At 31.6% G+C, this 21,649-nt stretch overlaps 1 protein-coding gene across 1 annotated transcript in view; it reads right to left on the reverse strand.

Annotated features, from left to right (window-relative positions):
- The window catches only part of LOC129223003 (protein turtle-like), a 114,578-nt gene that overhangs the window by 55,890 nt on the left and 37,039 nt on the right, over window positions 1-21,649 (reverse strand). The window contains exon 4 of the mRNA XM_054857566.1: window positions 20,844-21,047. Coding sequence (XP_054713541.1) covers window positions 20,844-21,047 — 204 coding nt within the window. The remainder of the gene's footprint in view (window positions 1-20,843; window positions 21,048-21,649) is intronic.

Consider the following 21,649-nt stretch of genomic DNA (forward strand, 5'->3'; position numbering starts at 1 on the left):
ACGCGTCTTATCATCATTGATAAGACGCGTATCAAGTGAAGCCTTGGTTAACGTTACTTTTAAGGGTGAATGATATTTCTGTTTTAATGGCAATATTGAGGAATATTTCTCTTATTTAATTTATCTTATTTTCTTTTTATAATAGGTGTTTTTATGCTATTAGACTCATTCCAATGAATATTTTCAAAACTATTCCGGGGATATTTTGATAATTGAGAATTTGGCGTGATCGTCTCATTTTTGGTGCAAATAATTATACTTTGGCAACCCTGCTGATTTATAGTAGCCCTACGTCAATAGATGTTTCCGTTCGCTTTGTTTAGATTTGCAATGAAAAATACCTCGCGCTGGCGCTGAAGCCAAAAATTGACGCCAATGAAGAAAGATCGCCAGGTTCCTAATTATCGAAATATCCCAACTATTCCAGACGTGAGTTTTGAAGGGCGGTCGACGCTCTTTTAAAACTGTTACCTTTATTATATCGGAGATGCGGTTTTTTTACCTTACAGGTACGTTACGGCACATTATTAATCTTGGCGATTGTTTTTGTTTAACTTATTGTTAGCATGATTGATTAAACTTACGTGGAAACTGCTTATTTGGCAAAACCATGCATTATTTTGTCACTGTGCTTTTTTTTTTTTTTTGAACAAGAACTGAAAATTCGCCAAACAGACATTAAACAATCCTTTAACGTGTTAAATTATTTACAAAATGAATATATCGATTCATAAATAATGCGAACGATCCATTAAAATAGAAATTAGAGGAGATGGAGCAAGCATGACGACGATGTAAGCATATTTTAAAAAACATTCTTACACGTCTAACATTTTACGGGGTACGGGATTTGTTTTTTGCACAGATGTACCATGTTGTTTAAGTTTTCGTTGGAACGACTGGATCACTGATCGGTCAGAGTTCACTTCGCTCGCTAGGCGAGTTTGGCGATAAACAATAGAGCTGCGAGACTATTTTACAGTTTGAAAGACCTGTTAATGTAATTTAATGTATTTTTTGTCTGTTTGGCAAAATACTTAAATTGCAAGTAAATGTCTGTAGGATTTTAAAGGGTGTTTACACATATAAAAAAAAGAAGGAAAGAAAATGATTAGTTTACGTCATAGGTGGCAGAGGGATTCCTTTTGATCAAGTGATATTTTTTTCTTGAATTAGATCGCTAATCGATTGCAGTTCATATCACTCGCTAATCGACTGGGTTACGATAGCGGGGTCACATGGCGAGGTTGGCGAAACACGATAGATTTGCGGACTTTTTTTGTTTTGTTTATTGGAAGAAACATTGTTAATTAAAGGAAAAAAAAAGAAAAAAGAAAAAAAAAAGTCCGCTCCACTTGCAACAGGGTTGGGTTCCGGTAGCGTGGTCGCTTGACGAGTTAAGCAATAACAGTAGGTGGAGGATTATTTTAAGTTTTAAAGCAACTTTACGTGTAACTTAATGTTCTGGCGAATTGCTTTGAAATTCAAAGAAACGTTTGATTTGTTTTCAACGGAATGAAATGTACTACCTTTTCTTTTTCTTTTTTCTGACGACGATTTTCGAATGTCCCACACGAGTATTTTTTTCTTTTTTGTAAATAAGACAGATGGATAGCTAATCAGTCGGAGTTTGCTCCGCTCGCTAACAGCTGGGTTTCGGTAGCGTGGTCACTCGACGATAAACAATAGAGTTGCGGAATTATTTTACATTTTAAAGAGGTAATTTGATGTTTTTTTTATTCGGCGAAACATTTTAAATTACAGAAAAAAAAAAACGCTTTACTCACTAAAGAGCAGGGTTACGGTAGCGTGGTTGCTTGGCGCGTTAAGCGATGAATTATACAGTTGGTGGGTTATTTTATGTTTTAAAGCAACAGTAAATCTAATTTTATGTTTTTGTGAGTAGTTTTAAATTCCAAAAAAACTTTAATAGTTTTTTTGAAAATGTGTGTACGCATTTAGTTGAAAAAAAAAATTATCATTTCTCATCAATGGGAGGGGTAGAGGGTATATACAGGGTCCATTATGAAAGTAATGAACATTTACTGGCAAAATATATTTATTAAACGTAATTTGTACAAATGTTCAATATTCTTCAAAATACATTCCTCCTGCATCAATACACTTGCAGAGCCGTGTTTGCTGCACCTAAAAGGCACCCTGAAACTCTTCCAAGGGAATGCCTCTCAGGAACGTTGTAACATGGTGTTGGATGTTTCCCAAGGTTCCCCAATGTTTTCCTTTCTTCTCTCTCTCTCTCTATTGAGTCGCGGAAACAAAAAGAAGTCACATGAAGCTAAGTAGGGACTGTAAGGTGGTGAGGGATCACCGGGGGGGGGACATCGATAACGGGGTTCGTTGGCGACCTCCTCCTGGCTATCTTTGAATGCCTTGTGCCACTTCCCAGACTGTGATCTTGAAATGCAATCGTCCTTGAAGGCTTCTTGCAGCATCTGGAATGTTTCGGTTGCATTTTTTTCCAAACCTCACGCAAAACTTTATGGCGTATCATTGTTCAAGCGAACGCTCCATTGTGTTATGTTACAAAAGTTGAAAACATACTTCAAGCGGAGGCACTTATCTCCGCTCACACTGCTCGAAAGAAACTGACGACTGGGATGCATTGAAAGGGCATATCCCGCACCACATTTCCCAGCCAGTTTTACCGTGCTGCCATCTATCGTCGCGTCAGAATAACATTATGGTCATTACTTTCATAATGGACCCTGTATATATTTTTAAATTCAACGGACTTCCTTAAAATTCTTAGCACGGGCATCACCATCCGGGTGCTGCTAGTTTGCTTATATGTTGATATGGTTTCATTTGCAAACTATATTTTTGAATTAAAAACCAGTTTGGTATTTAGCTTTTAAAGCTTTTTATCTAACTATCCGGCAACACCTTTAAACCCTAGCAAGGTATGAATTTTTTTGAGACGTCTACAAATGGCAGTGTTAAAAACATCTTTATATTTCTAACCTTTAACTGTTTTTTTTTTTTTTTTTTCGTGATTATTCTATAGTGCTTTCTTTTAATTTCTAGGTTTATAATTATTTGGAAATTGCAGTAAGGAATTGTTTTTCGCATTATTAATTAACTGCAATGTGTATTCCAGTGAAAAAAGGGATCCGCTTTTATGGTTGTGTGTCAACAAATAAGTGACCTGAAAAATTTATGCTGTACAAAAATAGTTTAGATAATTAAGATAGCTATCTAGGAATTTTAATCCACAGTGCTTCTATTTTGCATCGTTCCTCACAAATTTCATTATTTATCTTACATTAGTTAGCATAAAACAGAAGAAATACTCCTAAAGTGATGAATAATTATATAAGATTAATTGACAAATGCTAATAAAAGAAATTCAGGTTCAAAATGTAGTAGCATAGTTCAAAGTTATTCTGATATTTAAGTTAATTGAGCCACAACAGAGATGAGATTCAAAATAAATTATTGTAAAAAAATTAGTAAAACTTAATGCCTGAAGAACTCACATATTTACTTTGCATAAAGCAATTTTTCTCATTTCTAATAATGCTTTGATTATTACAGTTCAGTAGCTGCAATTTCAACAACTCTAAAAATGGCTTTCGAACAGTAACTTCAAAATTAATGAAGGGCACAATTATCTATGTAAGTATTATCAACTGTTTTTAAAATTACTGGCTACAAAATGTATTTCATACTGATTCCTGGAGAGAACAACAGCAGATGTACTAGTTTGATGTTTTAAATATTTATTCATCTATATTTTTTTGAGTGTCAAATTAATAAAAGCTTTGAAGTAATGCACTAAAATGGTAAATTATGCAGAATTCTTTTTGTTTCTTCACTTTATTTTTTTGAGTGTCAAATTAATAAAAGCTTTGAAGTAATGCACTAAAATGGTAAATTATGCAGAATTCTTTTTGTTTCTTCACTTGTTTGTTTTAGTTCTTGTTTCGCATCTGAATTGGGGCAAAACTTGTATATTAACTAAAAAAAAATAAGTTTTTCTTATTATTATACAAAATAAAATACAAAACCTAAGCAAATCAACATATATTACATCTAGACAGAAAAAAAAAATATTTCGCCCTCTAAAAACGGAACATGCATATACAATGTTCGATGAAAGTACTATTTGTATTTGATCGTGTAGATAAAATATTCGTAATCAGTTTTCACAGAAGAATACTTAGACATCTGCTAATCTGTTAGGTATGTATTGATTTTTCTCAGCAGGATTGAATCTCAAATAATGGAAACATTCCAGTCTTGGGCTATGTAATCTTCGAGATTGCTTTTGCTTTGACGTGAGATAAAACCACAATATTTTGCTCTTTTCATATGCAGTTGCTACCCTACATGCTCTATGATCTACGTTTTCTATTTTTCATCGGAAACTGCAAGCTTAAGGGTGAAAATAGGCATTGCATCTTTATTATTTTCATAAAAATGTCTGATTAAGGAAAATGTTCTTTCAAACGTTAAGAATACTTGAGGCGTTTAGCATCAAAAGCGAGGAAATCCATTTTTAAAATGTTAGAGGGTAGAAAAAAATATTTTCGATCTGTCCGTTTAAATTTTCTAAAGTAATTAATTTTTGCTTGGCAAAATCTTGGCGTGCGGCTTTTTTTTTAAGCTTACTTCTCCAGTAAAAGTAAGAGAAAGACGAAAAAAGCATGAAAGAAGGATTCATGCACCTTGAAAATATTACAAAAAAAAAAGTCAAAAATAAAAATAAAATAATTTAATATATATCGAAAAATTAAAAATTGGAAAGTAGGGTATTGAGATAGGAAAAAATGTCTGTTGGTCTGTCTGCCCCCCCCCCCCCCCCCCCGCTAATAACTTTTGAGTGAATAGTCCGAGTCGAACATTTTTTTTTTGTTCGAAAGATCTCGGCAATGACACCTCACTCCTATATTTCATACTAGCAAAAATACCCAGCGTTGCCTGAGTCAGTAATAATTATGAAATCGTTACTTGCTTTTGTTTTCTGTTTTAAGTTAAAGAATTTAAAACACATCTTTTTGACGTGATTAAAAATCAAGTTTCTACCTTAGCCATAAAACCAAAATAGCAATAAGTATAAAGAACAAAGTAGTATTGATTTAGAAACGAAAGCACTATATTTAAGCATATACAAATTTCCAAAACATGAAATTAATCTTCTCGTGCTTAAAAAGATTAATCTCTTGATACTTTTTTTTTTAACATGGAGTATAAAACGTTCTCTGTATGGCTATTGAAGTGCGAAGTTTAAAAAAAAATATAGCCGCGCACGTAATTCCCTTATACTTGCTTTAGTTATTTCGGGAAATTTCAATCATTTTCTCTTGGTGCGATTTTACCGAATTTGCTTGAATCGTTTTGGGATACCTTCGATGACGCTCCCCCCTTCTTTCCTTACTTTGTAAAACGGTATGATATTAATTTTCGTTGAGATATTATCGCCAGGTGCTGAGATACTTTTGGTCGCCATAAAATGGCGCTAAAGAGTTTCATCCGAAATGTTTCCAAAATAAGTAGTAAAATTTGGCGATTGTTTGACATTGTGCAAAAAGGAAAATTAATGGAAGTTTTTGGGCTGTTTATGGATTTGCCTAATTTAGTTTCAGGATTATTTAACACAGTAAAAAAAGTTTTTTAAAGATTCTTTGATTGGCGATATTTTGTTTACATGGTGAAAGCTGAGAAACATTATGACGTAGTCTTCGGCTTCAAAAACAGCGACGTTGAAAAAAACTGCCAAATGCATCAGCTACGGAAATCTGGTTGATATGATAATGAGTAAGTGTTCAATCAGCATAAATATCAATAAAAACCATTAATTACATTAAAGTTCCGTTTAATTGGAAAATGATCAGCCAAATCATGTATTATTTGCCAATCTTGTGCAAAAATATTACTTCAAGATTTGACTTGAGAAAAGCCTTGAACAGTCACGAAAAGCAAAGATAGCCAACAATACAACAATTGTCGCTATCGACAGGGAGTTGAGATGATACACTAAATACTGTATTGAGTTGAGGAAAGCCTTTGAACATGGAACTAAAAAGCTCATAACTCGTTTTTTATTCTACTTAGAAATTTCGAATAGGTGTCATCTTCAGCAGAAAAATCAGAGCTTTCGATGGACATATAATGTAACTATGTGCAAGTATTTTTTCATTCCTATATTAGAGAATTTATACGAAAATTGTATTTTATTGCCCCCAAGGGGGTTTTGCCCCCATAACGGGACGAAAACTACCTTATGTGTTATTCTGATGCATAAGCTATATTATTGTAAAGTTTCATAAAAATCCGTTCAGTAGTTTTTGCATGAAAGAGTAACAAACATCCATACATCCATACATCCATACAGACAAACTTTCGCATATATAATAGTAGTAAGATTTTGATTTAAGCTATTTTTAGCACGCTTTTATTAGCTTCACTTGTATGTATGTATGTATGTATGTATGTATGTATGTATGTATCTTGTAACGGAATCTTGCAGCTCAAATTTCGCCCACTTCCTGCGATCGGATTCTTTTGAAATTTGGAACGCGACCTCAGACCCGATGACAATGCAATATTCTATAGTCAAATTAATTAATTAACTCTTTTGATTGTTAGTTTCCTCCAATTTTAAACAATATTTTGGCATTAATCCAACAATGAAAAAGGAAAATTTTAAAAAAATACATTAAAAAATGCTCGCAAAAATTATCGAAAAAATCTACAAAAACCTTTAATTTTTCTGCATCAGACAAAATTTGTTCCAACGTTCTAAGGTAATTAGAACATGAAATATAATTGTTTTTAACTAATTTCATGCCAAAATTTAGGCGAGCCTTTAATTGGAAATTCATTGCTGATCAGACCATTGTTGAACAAAACTTTTATTCAAATGCATCTCAAATTTTCAAAGTAATATAAATATGATTTCCGCAAACATACATCGATGACTCACAGTAGTCTCCCATCAAGGTGCCCTTGTCTTAACTTTAAGATATTACCTCGCACTCGTTTTATAAATAATTTCGTCAATTAAGTCCCAATCTGATTCAAATTTTCATATACCGCACAAAAAAAAAAAAAAAAAAAAAAAAAAAAAAAAAACTTTACCTGATAATTCTTTAACATAAGACTAAAAAACAGAAAAATAAAATAATAGTTTAAAAAATTAAAAAAACACGCTTTCGTAGCAAAATGAACTAAAATGTGAAAAATAATCTTTGGAGGATAGTAGTTGACCAATCACTTAATTTTAATGCAATACAAAAAAGCGTGGGGGGCTTCTTATCATTTGTCTTGAATTTCTTCCATTTGTTGTCCAAGCAAAAATGTAAATAGACAGCACCCCACGCTTTTTTGTATTACATTAAAATTAAGTGATTGGTCAACTACTATCATCCAAAGATTATTTTTCACATTTTAGTTCATTTTGCTACGAAAGCGTGTTTTTTTAGTTTTTAAAACTATTATTTTATTTGTTCAATTTTGAACAGTTCAAAAAAAAAAAAAAAAAAAAAAACTTAACATTAGCGCCTACGGGAAAATTCAAAGCGATTCAGAACTGTGAGGCGAATTTGCTTCAAACTTTGTAGGAAAAAGTTTATGGTGACAAACTTGTATATGAAATATCTTTTTGATTTGAACAATTTTCCGTTCAATTTTGAACGGTTCAAATCCTTTAACATTAGCTCCTACGTGGAAACTGAAAGTCAATGCAGATTCCGTACTTGAATGCGGTTTACTTCAAACAAATTTTTTTGAAAATAGCTCTTGACGACTAACTCCAGACTCCAACTCCGAGAATTTAGGGTCATCTGATTCCGACTCCGACTCCTGTGCCCGACAATTAGGAGGACTCTGACTCCCCGACTTCGACTCTGACTTCGTAGCTTTGGCAAAAATTTATACACGGAGGACAAATGACTGACTCCGATTCTTGGATATTCGACTCCGACTCCTTTATCCAAAAATGAGATTGACTCCGACTCCGACTCCACAGCTATGATTTTAACTGTGAAATAATTATTGTTAATATGACTTATTTTTATTTTCGCGCTAAAGTTTTAATTTAGGTATTCAGTTTTCGGCGGATATACTGGAAGTCATTTATGTTTATACATAAAGATATGCGCAGACGATTTCTTTTTTTTTTTGACAGTGAAAATTATTTCTTTAAGTTGACATTTTATTGTTTTTATTTATTTTGGTAAGTGCATTAATTAATTTAAAAAAAAAAAAAAATTGGCAATAGGGGAAAAAGAAATGATTATTTTTTTCTTGATATGATGTTTATTTTATTTTAATAAGATAATTAATTTTAATTATTATTTTTTCGTTTTGAAAGCTGTTAAAGAATGTTTTTTTAATGGAAAAAAAGTGAATTAGTTGCTTTGTTTAAAAGGTGCTGCTATTTTATTTGTTCGTTTATTTATTTATTCTTTTACGCATCTAATTTGTTAGATGAGTGAGGAATATTGTAATCCTAGAAATCAGCTTAAAATATTAAAAAAATAAGTTTGAAACAATTTGCGATTTTAGCTATTTTTGAGAATATTGATCTGGTACTAGTAGTATGGGTATGCGGGGAAGTAGGCTCGTTTAGTTCTAGACGGAACTTCTTGTTGCTTTCCCGTTAAAACAGTATTTAATAATTATTTCCAGGATAAAAATAATTTTGGTGAAAATGGATTGATCTTTCTGTTTAATTTACTCTGAAATTTTAACTTAAAAACACATTGTCATATTGTATCTCAATTTTCGGTCTTGTATTAATTAGCCTGTTAATTAAAAATCTTAATTGATTCAGTAATTTATTATAATAATTCTGCTATTGTTACCGCTTGTTTTCCACTGGCAGTTCAGTAAGCAAATGAGCTGAAACTGATTTTTGACATTTTTTTTCCAAACTGATAGCATGAGATTCACTCTTAACATTTTGGAGAATGAAAATTGGCCATGAAGTATCAAAAATTAGAAAAAAAAAACATTTTAAAATACAGGGGTTCAACTGAATTTTCTACAAAATCCTTTATTTAATCTATGCTGTAAAAGAGTACTATGTAAGGAGTAAGGTTTTGGCAAATCAGTACTCATGAAATTTGTCACGTCTTGTACAATTATAACACATATATTATAAAAATATTATAAAAACTTCTCATGACTGAATATGCACTGTGCAGTTTTGTTGTAAACTATTTGGAACAAGTACATAACTTTGCTCAAATTTTTAGCTCAAATCAGAGTAACTAAGACCAAATTTATCTCCATGCCGGGAATAGGGGGCCCACGGACGGTTGTACCTACGGACGTTGGCCAGGAAATTCCGGGTATCGTCGAGAGAGATCCCAATTGGGGTTCAAGGTGTGTGTCACAGCTCACTTCAGTTCCCCAGAAAGTTTCAACGCCATCAAACGAACATTTAAGATTCTATTACATTTTTTTCGGTTTTAGTAGGATCTAAGTAAAAAAAAAAAAGCATGAGGTTTTTTTTTTCTTTTCGTCCGTCGTGGCTTGTATTATTCATTTTTGTTGTAGTTATCATGATTCCCTATATTTTGAAGGTTTTGTTTCTGTTTTTTAATGTTGTATAACTGTTGTCTTGTCGATGTGACTGGCTTGCAAAACCGAAATGGCGTACCTTTGTACCCAAGGACACATAATAATATGTACCCCTGGACAGATAAGTTAGGAGACCTGAGGCCCGTGTAAAAAAATAAATTTTGTATTTTTTGACTCATTTTAATTTTCACTTCAAACTTTCAATATCTTAACCCTGCATATGATTTTGAACAGTTTTGCAATTGGAAATATACATATAAGGCTAACGGTTGAAATAAAGGTCTTGCAGGTTAAAACGGAACACCCGGTATACGTAGGCTGCATTCATATATTTATTTTATTCATGAGCTATTGCATTTTCTTTTCCTTGCCTCTCAATCAATACAAAGAAAAATCAATCAACTCAGGATCATCGCAAAAAGAGCTAGCCTGAAGATATTACTGCACAAAGAATGAGAACTGCATGGCAGAAAATATATTAGGTACACAACATTCAGTCACAACGATCCTGATTACTAGAAAGTGGACGTGGATAATTTCCTGAATCGGCGAATTCAATTCCGTACATGCGTGTGTCGAGATTATTTTGATGAAGCTTACTGAATACTAAGTAAACGATATGACAGTACAGTTGGAAATCCTTCATTTAATGGCTTGGAAAAACGCTGCTCAAATCACCCATAGAAATGACCATTATTAGGAGCTAATACAAGAGATAACAATCAATGCTGGGTGTTGGTCAAAGTACTAATTTCGATTCAGTGTTTCTTCTTTCCAGTAAAAGCATCGATGGCGAGGAAAAAAAATGCCGTTAATGTTTATTTATATTTTCCCTCACATTTTGGGCTTCTATATAATGGGACCATGTTTATTTTCGTTACTGTATAAGATTACGAAATGAATTAATTCTAACACAACAGAATATTTTTGATGGCGAAAGTATGGACGTAATTTTTCTAGTGTTAAGTAAAATCAGAAAAAAAATCAATATCTGACATAAATTACAGAATTTTCCCAGTGTTGAATAGTGAATAAGAAACAAAATAACATTTACTAAAAAAAATATTCTGGAGATAAGACAGATTAGTTTTGTTTTTTTAAGAGTGATAATTGACTTTGCTCCTCTTTAAATAAACTGGTAAAAAGTGTGTCTATTTTCCGGTTGTTTAAAAAAAAAAGCTACGAAGAAACAAAAGTTTTATAAATAGAAAAAAAGTCATCGATGTTTTTTTTTTAAATTAATATTTTCTAAGAGTTGATGTTTGAAAAAAAAAATCTACTGTAATTGACCAATTTATATTTGTTGTCATGCATATACATCCTCAAAGTCTTCAACACTTTGTTCGGAAAATCCCAACTGTATCACACTTTTGTCAATTATATTTCTGTCCCAGGATGAATTTGATGATTATATGGTGAAATCCAGCGGTAACGGAAGGACGGTTTTTACAAAAAAATCGATGGATTTCTGTCTGTGAGAATATCAAAATACATATTTTTTTCAAAAACTGATGCATAGACTTTTATACACATCCTGCTAAAAAGCCAAAGCCATGAATTTTTCGAAAGAAACTTTTTTTTTTTTAAATCGAATTTGCAAAACGGTAACGGAAGGAAATTTTTGCGACATGATTTTCACGCTATCATGTTCTCCCCAAAAGTTTAGCTAAACTCTAAATGGGAAAATTGTATGAAAATTAGAGCACATACGGGAATGTTCAATCATTACAATTTCACCTCTAGTTTTAAAAACCAATTATTTTAAGCATATAAATTATGCATTTGTTAAGGGTGACGGAAGGACGGTAATGGAAGGACAAGAAGTCCAAAGCAACTTGGTAAATTTCAACTAAAAGCATTTATTCAGCTAATACAGCAGTCTGAAACAATGATATCTAATGCATGAGTCATCTGTTACAGTTCTGAAGTCTTTAAATACTCAATAATTCTATCAGAATCAATAGCACAATTATGTTCTTTCTCAGAAAACATAAAGATCATTCCCACATTATTATGCATTCTCAAACAAGCTATTTCTATTCCTTCATCTTTTATATGAAGTACCTGTCCAATACTGCTGTTTGTTAATTTCTTTCCTCTCCATCCTACTGACAAATCTCGTCCAAACGTGATCCTTTGATCAAATGAATCCTTTTTCATATTCTTATGATTTGATGTTTTTGATGCAGCAGTATCTTCATTTTTAACATTATTTAAAACTGAGAGCCTGCTGTCTTTGAAGTGAAATCTCCTTCGATTTGCTGAAGTACTTACTATATTTAATAACATAACTTGTTGCAGAGTTCCGATAGTGCATATTTTCTGTGTCAGGATGAGAATGGATATAACTCCATCTTTGTGATAGTTCATCTTTGAGTTAACTGCTCTGTTCGTAGTACGTTTAACAGTTAAACCAGTGCTATCAACAGTCCTTTCCTTTGACTTGCGGCAACAAATCTGAAAGCAGTTTTAACATTGTATGGTTCCAATATAAATTTCAAGTTTGTAAGCAAATGTTTCGGCTTGAATTGGCTTGTCATATCACAAACATGTCATATCCAAATGATTTTCTCATTCATAGGAATTTTTCAGTGCAGTTTACATGATTTTCATCACATGCAATAGAAAAAATAAAATCACAAAACATTTTTTTTTTTAATTTCAGTAAAAGTTTATTTTTTAAATAAAGCACATGTTTGTTGAAATATTAATTATATATGTTTTAAATGCGACTATTAACTTCAAACAATAGGTTGCTTTCTACTAGCATTCTTAAATATTACATTGTATCAGCTTATACATAAATGTCCTTCCGTTACCGTATTTTTTTGTCCTTCCGTTACCATTAAAAAACATGTAAATTAAATACCTATTAAAATTTTAACTGTGCCTCCTTGACAAGGGACAAAATTCTGCTTTGCATAAAAAATATAAGTTTCTATACCCCATAGGTTCTTGGTAAACTAATTGAGATGTAATATTTCGGTAACGGAAGGACATCAAATTGTCACCACAGTAATGGACCTTTTTCATGTTTCAAATGAAAGAAATTCGAAATTACTTACCAAAAAGTATAACTAGACATTCAAAAGTTAAAAGTTAACCTAAATATTATTTGCTGATAATCAGTTTATCCAAATTACAGTATGTAACAAAACAGAGATTTTTTGCTTTGTAAAAACAAAAGAGAATAGGGTAGACCGACTAGTGAGTGAACACCACCCAGTGAATGAACAGCGCGTCATTTTTTTTAAAATAATATGCTTCCAAAAAATTTTTTCTGAATAAATTCACTACAAAAGCGTTCTTTATTGATATTCTAAGCTATCTGACACCTGATTGGTTACTTTGGATACGTATTATTTTCCTGGAAAACATTTGAAATTTTTACTGCCGTGAATCGTTCTTTCTCTCTTTCAAAACAATAAGACTGGTTTCGTGCTAGCAATTATTTTGATGCATATTATTTTTATCGATAAATTTTATTTTTTAACTCTACGAAAGAAAAATTAAGTATACATATATAGACTATGGATTTAAATTGTTTTAGTCAATGCAGAATGAGTAGACTTTCAGGTAGAGGGGTGTTCAGTCACTGAGTACGAAAAATTGCGAAAACCCAGTGAATGAACAATGGCAAAACTTATTTTGATTTAAAAATTAATTTGAAGTTTCTTTGAAATATTTTCATTTTCATACTTTTTACTTTCTTCTATATCTAATATGTAGAAAAAAGTATTGGATTCGTGCAAATTTTCGAATTTTGACGGATTTGAACGTTTTGAGTTGTGCTGAGTCCATTTCGACTATTTTTGGAAAATGTCTGTCTGTCTGTGTGTGTATGTGTGTGTGTGTGTGGGGGGGGGGGTGTGACCAGTTTTTTGTGGTCGCTCTATAGCAAAAACTACCGCATGAAATCGAACGAAATTTGGTACACATATGTGCCCTTATGTGATTTTGTGCCCATTGGTTTTTGGCGCGAATTCCTCCAAGGGGGTGGAGCAATTGGACGTTTTTTGAGTTACGCGTGATTGCTATTCCTCAGGAAGTAACTGGCGGAATCAAACAAAATTTAGTCCATATGTTGCCGGTTACAGGAACAGGTGCTGATTCAATTTTGGTGTCAATAACTCAAACGGGGTTGAGCTATAGAACGTTTTTTGTCGTCAATTGTGACTGCTGTATCTCAAGAAATAATGAACGGAATGAAAGAAAAATTTATCGGCAAGTAGCCCTTAGTAGGTATAAAAGCTGATTTTATTTTGGTGTCAGCAGCTAAAAAGGGGGTAGCGCAATCGCCCGTTCTTTTTTTCCATTGTGAGTGCCCTATCTCAAGAAGTAATGCTACGTTCTTCTTGAAATTTGGAATATATGTGAATCCATATGTAAACAGGCTTTGGTTCAATTTTGACACCAATCGCTCCAAGGTGCTGTTTTTTTTTTTTTTTTTTTTTTTTTTTTTTTTTTTGCGAATAAAAATAGCTTTATTAATGCAACAATAAGAAAGATAAATCGTAATATATTGTCGTTTGCGTATTTCTCGTGATTTTAATTGTATGGAAATGATCGGAAATATTATCTCACTGATTTAAAATTTTTAACTGTTGCCATCTTATGTTTATTAAGGGGTCTAAGGACCCTTAACCTTCAAAATTTTCGACTTTCTGGAAAAAATATATGTTATGCATATTTTAATTCTGAACAATTTGATACCTTATTTACTACCATACGCCAAAAACTTTTCAAGTTATTGTAAAAATGCGTAAACTTTCCCCTTAGAGATTTATGTTAACAGCAGCTGTTTAAGCCTCCTTTTCTCAGGTGCCGGTTTCTTCTCTTTTCTCGTTTTGCGCGCATAATATCTCAGAAAGTTTCTTATATATTTCCGTAAAACTTTTCATACTTGTTTGTCTGGTTTATATTTATGACCTGAACCTAAATTTGTTTAATTTTTTTAAATTATTTATTTATTTTTTGAAATTTTACAAGTCATAATCAAAAATTTCCAAAATTTTGGGCAAAAATAAATATATTTTTTAATATTACCTTTCATTTTTAATTAAAATTTAGGTTCAGATCATAAATATGAACCAGACAAATATGTATAAAAAGTTTTACGGAAATATATAAGAAACTTTCTGAGATATCATGCGCGCAAAACGAGAAAACCGAGGAAACCGGTACCTGAGAAAAAGAGGCTTAAACTGCTGCTATTAACATAAATCTCTATGGGGAAAGTTTACGCATTTTTACGTTAACTTGAAAAGTTTTTGGCGTATGGTAAAAAATAAGGTATCAAATTGTTCAGAATCAAATTATGCATAACATATATTTTTTCCAGAAAGTCGAAAATTTTGAAGGTTAAGGGTCCTTAGCCCCCTTAACAAATAAAATATTTGTGATGAATTCAAGCAATGCTTTTAAAGTAACTTTCAATTTTCGCTCTTTGCTTTGCTTTTGCAATAATTCAGATATTGGGATGGTCGTCAAGTTTTTGCATGTGTAATTTTGTTTTTGTTGGGAATATTTCTTCCTTGTCAACCATGGGGAGGGATCAGAAAAAAAAAGAAAAATATAGAAGAAAGTTTCGTGATGGCCACAATATACTAGTTTGTAATGCAGATAGTTTTATATGCTTATTTATTTATGTATTTCATTATATATTTTATAATTTCTTTATTTTTGTCTTTGCAAACAATGCACTTTTTGCTGAGTTTTATCTATTTATATCTCTATGTGTATATTAACCAACCTACCTACATCTATCTTTCTATATCTTTATCTATTTTGATAGATAGATAGGTAAATAGAGAGACTAATATAGAGATAGATAGCTAGGTAGATATATTGATAAGGAGATAGATAGTTAGGTAGTTAGATAGACAGGTAAAAAAAACAGGTAGATAGATAGATAAATAAATTGATTAGGAAAATAGAATGGTAGATATTCAGATGTACAGACAGATACATAGGTAGATAGTTAGGTAGATAGATGAATTGATAAGTAGATAAATAGATAGATAGATAGATAGATAAATAAATAGATAGATAAATAAATAAATAAATAGCTAAATAGATAGATAAGTAGATAGATAGATATATAAGTAGATAGATAGATATATAAGTAGATAGATATATGGATGAATAGATAGATAGATATATAAATAAAAATAGTTATATAAGTAGATAGATAGATAAATAGATATAGATAGTTATATAGATAGATAGATCTCAAAGAAACTTAGTTTCTTTTTGAATCAAAATTTATCATGTTCATTCGCTGAACCAATTTGTGTTCATTTACTGGTTCGAGGTGTTCATTCACTGGGTCGTTGTGCCATTTTTTCTTTAAACACTAAAAAAGTCGGAAGCGGTACCATTTAAGTTCCCGCGATTTTTTAGAGATATTTACACAGATCAATTAAAATGTTTTAACTATTACGATCTGTATAGTATAGAATTTAAAATTACTAGGATTTTGAAAAAATGAAATTGTGCTTAACTGTTCATTCACTGGTCGGTCTACCCTACTTGATTTTGCACTTGATTTTCTGAAAATCATCAAACTATTTGGAAAAAAACAGATTAAAATTCAAGTAATTCATTTATTTCTCAAGAGAATGGCATATGGTAAGTTGCAGAATATTAATTTTTAAGATTCAAGTATCATGTCTCCTTTTTCCTGGAATTCACCGTATCTGAATTTTTTTTTGTAAATTAAAATTACTAAACGGTTTTCATATATATATATATATATATATATATATATATATATATATATATATATATATATATATATATATATATATATATATATATATATATATATATATATATATATATATATATATATATATATTAGGGTGGTACTTATTTTTGAAGTTGTAGATATTTTACACGACGCCCCCTCAATTTGTTCCATTATATAAATAAATGATCCATGCAAAATTTTAAGTCAATCCATGAATATTAACACGTGCCCCTAGGGCCCCCTTTTTTGAGTTTTAAAGAAAAAAAATTGCGGATTTTCTCATTTTTATGTAAAAATATTCCTAGGTTTCATATTTAAAGTAATTTTGAACCTCAGTAGATGTTGCTACTTCCGGACCAATCATTCTCTCACTTTCATTCTGTAAAATTTTGCATATTACATAGGGTACATGTACACCAATGGCCTTGGGACAGGCATACCGCTATTAACGCTCGTTTCAAACCAAGCGGCAGGGGAACATTCTTTCAACCAAGATGGACACAAGGGATTCTAAAGGCCATTAATGAATGATTTTTGACAGCAACAAATTGCCTCCTCCAGGCTTTGAGGGTGTTGGTTTAGAAAATTTTCTGTGTATGTAATAGGTGTGGCAAATAGGGTCACTAGGTTTCCATGCAAGAAATATAAGTAATAACAATTACATTTTAATTCGCTGTTCTTTAGTTATATACTTAAATGTTTATGCATTCTTATAATTTAAATTTTGAAAAATCCTTGATTACTCTACCATAAAAATAAACTCTTATTTTCCATACCTAAAATATAAATTAAAAAAAATTCCAGATCGGAATAATGTAAAAATCTATACTTTAAACTGTCTTCTATTTCAGTACATAGTCCTTTATTATCATGAAATTCCTCTTGCAATTCACAAGATTTAGAAACCGAAATGGGTATCTATCCTAACCAGTTGAACCTTTTTTTTCTATATCTGGTCTACCACAACGCAAAACAACGACAACTATTGAGATCTGCTTGCATTTCATCAATGTTAGACAAATGCCATATTAAGGACAAAGAATCTGCTCATTTATTAACATCCTATGTAGATGCAGTAAATTTAAATCCAAATAACCTTATGATCAGTCGTACATCCCTTAAGAGAGCAAGAGAAAATCTTCGAGAGGTAAAATCAGATTTCATGAATTTAAATTTACATTTTTTAGTTATTCCCTGGGATACAAAGCTACCTCCAGATGTAACTGAAAAAAAAAAAGAAAAGAAAACGCTGATAGGCTTACCATAATAGCTTCAGGTTCCAATGTTGAACAGCTACTCAGAATTTCTGAGCTATTTCTTCAGTTGTATATGATATCTTAGATTGTTGCTCTTTATTGCTAACTGTTCAAAGCTGTAGTGTTTTATACAGCGGCTTACAATACCGGCCGTATAAATTGTGCATGTAATTTTTTTGAACAAAACCTGAAGGGTGATATATTGCATTTGTATTGCTATCATCGTGCACTGGAAATCGTACTGCAGAGTGTCTTTAAAGAATTTTTTGCCTTTCTTAGTTCTAGACTCGATCTTCCATTATTTAAGTGCTTCAAAATTAAAAAATTACACATACCACTTAAATTCTAAAAGAAGAATTTGATGACATATTATTGTTCATAGAAAGCGGAATTAAGAGATATTACAGATAATTCTCATAACGTGTAATAATATTTCTTGGTGAAATTCTCCCTCCTAAAGGGATATGTTTTCGGCAACCTGGAGCTTATCCTTGACCCAGAAGGGTGGCAAAAGGAATTTCTTGTTTGAAAAATTATATATTTAGGAAGCAATTTAAATTGACACTACATGAAGAGATTGCCCGTAAATGCTGTTTTACAGTTAAATGTTGTATGAAGATATAGTTTTTCACAGCAACCCATTCTAGGCCTTTTAAATTAATTTAAAATCTAGTGTCTAAAAAACCCTGCAGCGTGCAAAATGATGACAAACTGCAGCAGAAGCAGTGATTGAAAAATTCATAAATCACTTATGGTACTTAGGGGATGAACTAGTACTTTTGTGCGTATTGGATGAAGGAATTAACTGTGAAGATAGGAAAAGACTACTTCAAAAAAATGCTTGCTGAATAGGAAGACGTGTCTGATGACTATAAAAAATTTTAAATAACAGTAGATGATTTGGAATATTTTCTTAGTAAAGATCTTTCTCTTTATAGAATGAAGTCAATAAAACTGTTTGATAAGTTACAAACACCAAAAGATGTTTTCCTATTTGATCCTGATTCATGGCAAAATGAAGGAAGCTATTTAAAGGGGAGAGATATCGTTAAAATGCTGTAAATTGTGAATGATACAACTGAAAGAGAAGCACAATTAATCGAAGAATTTCACAATCAATTTACCAAATATGAGTCACAAAAGCAATTTAGTATTTTACAGACACTCTAAGACTATCGGAAAAAAATGCACACGATTGAGATACATTGAGAAAAGCGTACGATTAAGGTAAAGTTTCTAAAGCAATATTTCGTTCTTATTCAATGTAAAATTTTTAGACGATATGATGTAATTAAAACGATTAATTTTATTGCTACCTCGCTGTAAAAATATTTTGCAAACATAGGAGAAACGATGTACGGGGTCTGCAGTAAAAACTCGAAGATTTGTGGGAAAATTATCAAAAGTGTTAAAGTTCAACGTCCTAGGGGCACGTGTTATTATTGAACGATCGAGTTCAAATTTTGCACCGATCACTTTTTATTATAGTGTCACAAAACTAGGGGGCGTCACTTGTTGAATTCCGAAAAAATAATTTTCCCATATAAATAAGGACCACCCTAATATATATATATATATATATATATATATATATATATATATATATATATATATATATATATATATATATATATATATGTGTGTGTGTGTGTGTGTGTGTGTGTGAAAACTAAGAGAGTTATTTATGTTAAAAATAGTTATCACCTTTTATAACTTGTATGCATTTGTTTGTTTAATCATGTAATCCGAAGCTTTTAACAATTCAAAATCAATCACGGTAATATGTAACGGCAATGAAAAATTCAAGGCAGTAATAAAATTCTCGGACTGCAATGTAATGCATTCATCAAGCATCGTATTTAATAACAACAATGCCCAAATAACGAGCAATAATGATATGCGACACTCAAATCTGCATTAGTAGCTAAAAATAAATTGAAATAATAGTTTTGAGTCAAAGCGTTCACTTCGAAGGTAATCACCTATTCTCATTTTGCTCGGAAGAGTTGAATTGATTAAATGCTGTGAAAATGAGTAGCAGCTTCAAAATACAATATCACTTCTACTTTGAGCACATTCAAGTGGGATTTCATTAATTTGACTCATGAATCGAAGCATACTGGCAATTGAATTTCAGTATGTTGCTAGTAACGTGGGAAACAGAAAATGTTATTGGATCTTTTGACGGCTTACGTTTGTCTATTATTTCAAACATATGGTTGTTTTGACGTGGTTGTCCGTTTCCCAGTATACTCATTGTTCGATAATTATTCTTACTTACTAGTATTTTGATTGAAGGTTTTGCACTCTTGTAAACATTTAACCCTTTAGCTGCGGATGAAATGACAAAAGTCGTTACTTTAAAAATTAACAAAAATATATAATATATTAAAAATTAAAAAATTATAAAATTACATTTATTTCCGGCAAATGAAAGAAATTTAAATAAAGGCTTGCATCCAGGCGCCCCTCCCCTTTCTTTTTTTAAAGACTCTATGTTTTGTTTTCGAATTCCGAAGCTCTGTAATAAACTATTTACTAAGTTTTAATGAAAAAGTATTATTTTTCAAAATGTTCCGTTTTTCTTTTTTTAATTTCGTTAATTTATGCTGGGTATTATAGAAACATAACACTAAAAAATCGAGATAACTCTAAAACTATACCATAATATCTGGCACAATCATCATCAAAAAAAAAGAAAAAGAAAAGAAAGAAAGAAATATGCAGTTAGAAATTAAATCATTATTATTAAATGTAAGACACTGTTAAAAGAGTCCGATGAAAACAAAAAATATACATACTTATTTCAAAGCAAACAAAACGAAAAAAAAATAATTCATCTAAATATCGTTGTTTAGAAAAATTATTTTGTTAGGTATGATTTTTAGTTGAGGTATGAGAATACGCGAACTCTGTAATCAATAATATTCATTACCAGAAAAACTCTTTTTCATTCTCAATAACTTATTTTACATTGAAATAACTTATCGTGTAACATCATTAGATCCATTTACTATACATCTACATAAGATCAAAGGAGCTAGTGGCAGTCAACGGTAAAATATAAGAAATGAGCATTACACTGCAATAAATAAATATTCGCAACGGTCATAGCGTAGCACTCGTATTCAAAAAACTTTTCTTTGCCTTTAACAGTGAATTCTTACAAAAGTTAAGTCGAATAAAGAAAAACTCACTGATTCTGAAAACTATGACTCACTTCCGATAAATTGGCTTTTTAAAACATTCATGTTGCTTTATTAGTTGAGGATAATGAATGTACTTACAATTCATATCTACTGTAACAGCAGCGATCGCAGGTTGCGAGAAATTATTGTTGGAAGCTTGGCACGTGAAGACGGCCATCAAGTCGTGCCGCCTAAGTGATTGGATCTCGAGCTCGTTGCGGACCACTCCGTGGGGGGTCACGGTGTACGTATCGTCCAGAAGGACCGACTCTCTCCACCACGTGACTGACGGGAGGGGTTTGCCTGAAAGAAAAAGGAAGACTACAATGACTCCATACCTGCCGGTGGTATCTTGATCCGGTGCTGGAATTGCATCTTGTAAAACTATCTAAAAATGCAATGATTCATTGAATAAAATAACAAATACCCCTTCTGTCTCAAACTAGTACGTCTAAAATTGTTTCCCTTTCTTATGCCGTCTGCTTTTTGTTTTTTTTTTATTTAGTGCTCTCAAAAGTCATTATTTTTGTTCTCTTTGTTTTGTTACTTATGTCTTAAAATTCTTCACAGTTCATTCTTTCAGTTTCTTGTTCAAAATTTATAACTTTGTGTTTACGTTTATTTCAGAAAAACTTTCCACAATTTCTGAAGATTGATGTATTTTTATTTTACTCCTTCAGCAATTTTTCATTTGTTTTGTCCTTTTCAACGGCATAATGATCTTCTTGCGCAGTTAGAACAGTCTGCTGGAGGTTCTTGCGAGAAAACACTCAGTAGAACGTAGAACTAACCAACAACCAAATCACAATTAGTCTTTACAATAAGGTTGACAGTTTTGTCTCAAATTAGTTAATACGTTTCAACTTTTTAGACTAAATATAGAAACAGATTTTATAATTTTATTC

The sequence above is a fragment of the Uloborus diversus genome, chromosome 5 (assembly GCF_026930045.1).
Source record: "Uloborus diversus isolate 005 chromosome 5, Udiv.v.3.1, whole genome shotgun sequence".
In the NCBI taxonomy this organism is placed as follows: domain Eukaryota; kingdom Metazoa; phylum Arthropoda; class Arachnida; order Araneae; family Uloboridae; genus Uloborus; species Uloborus diversus.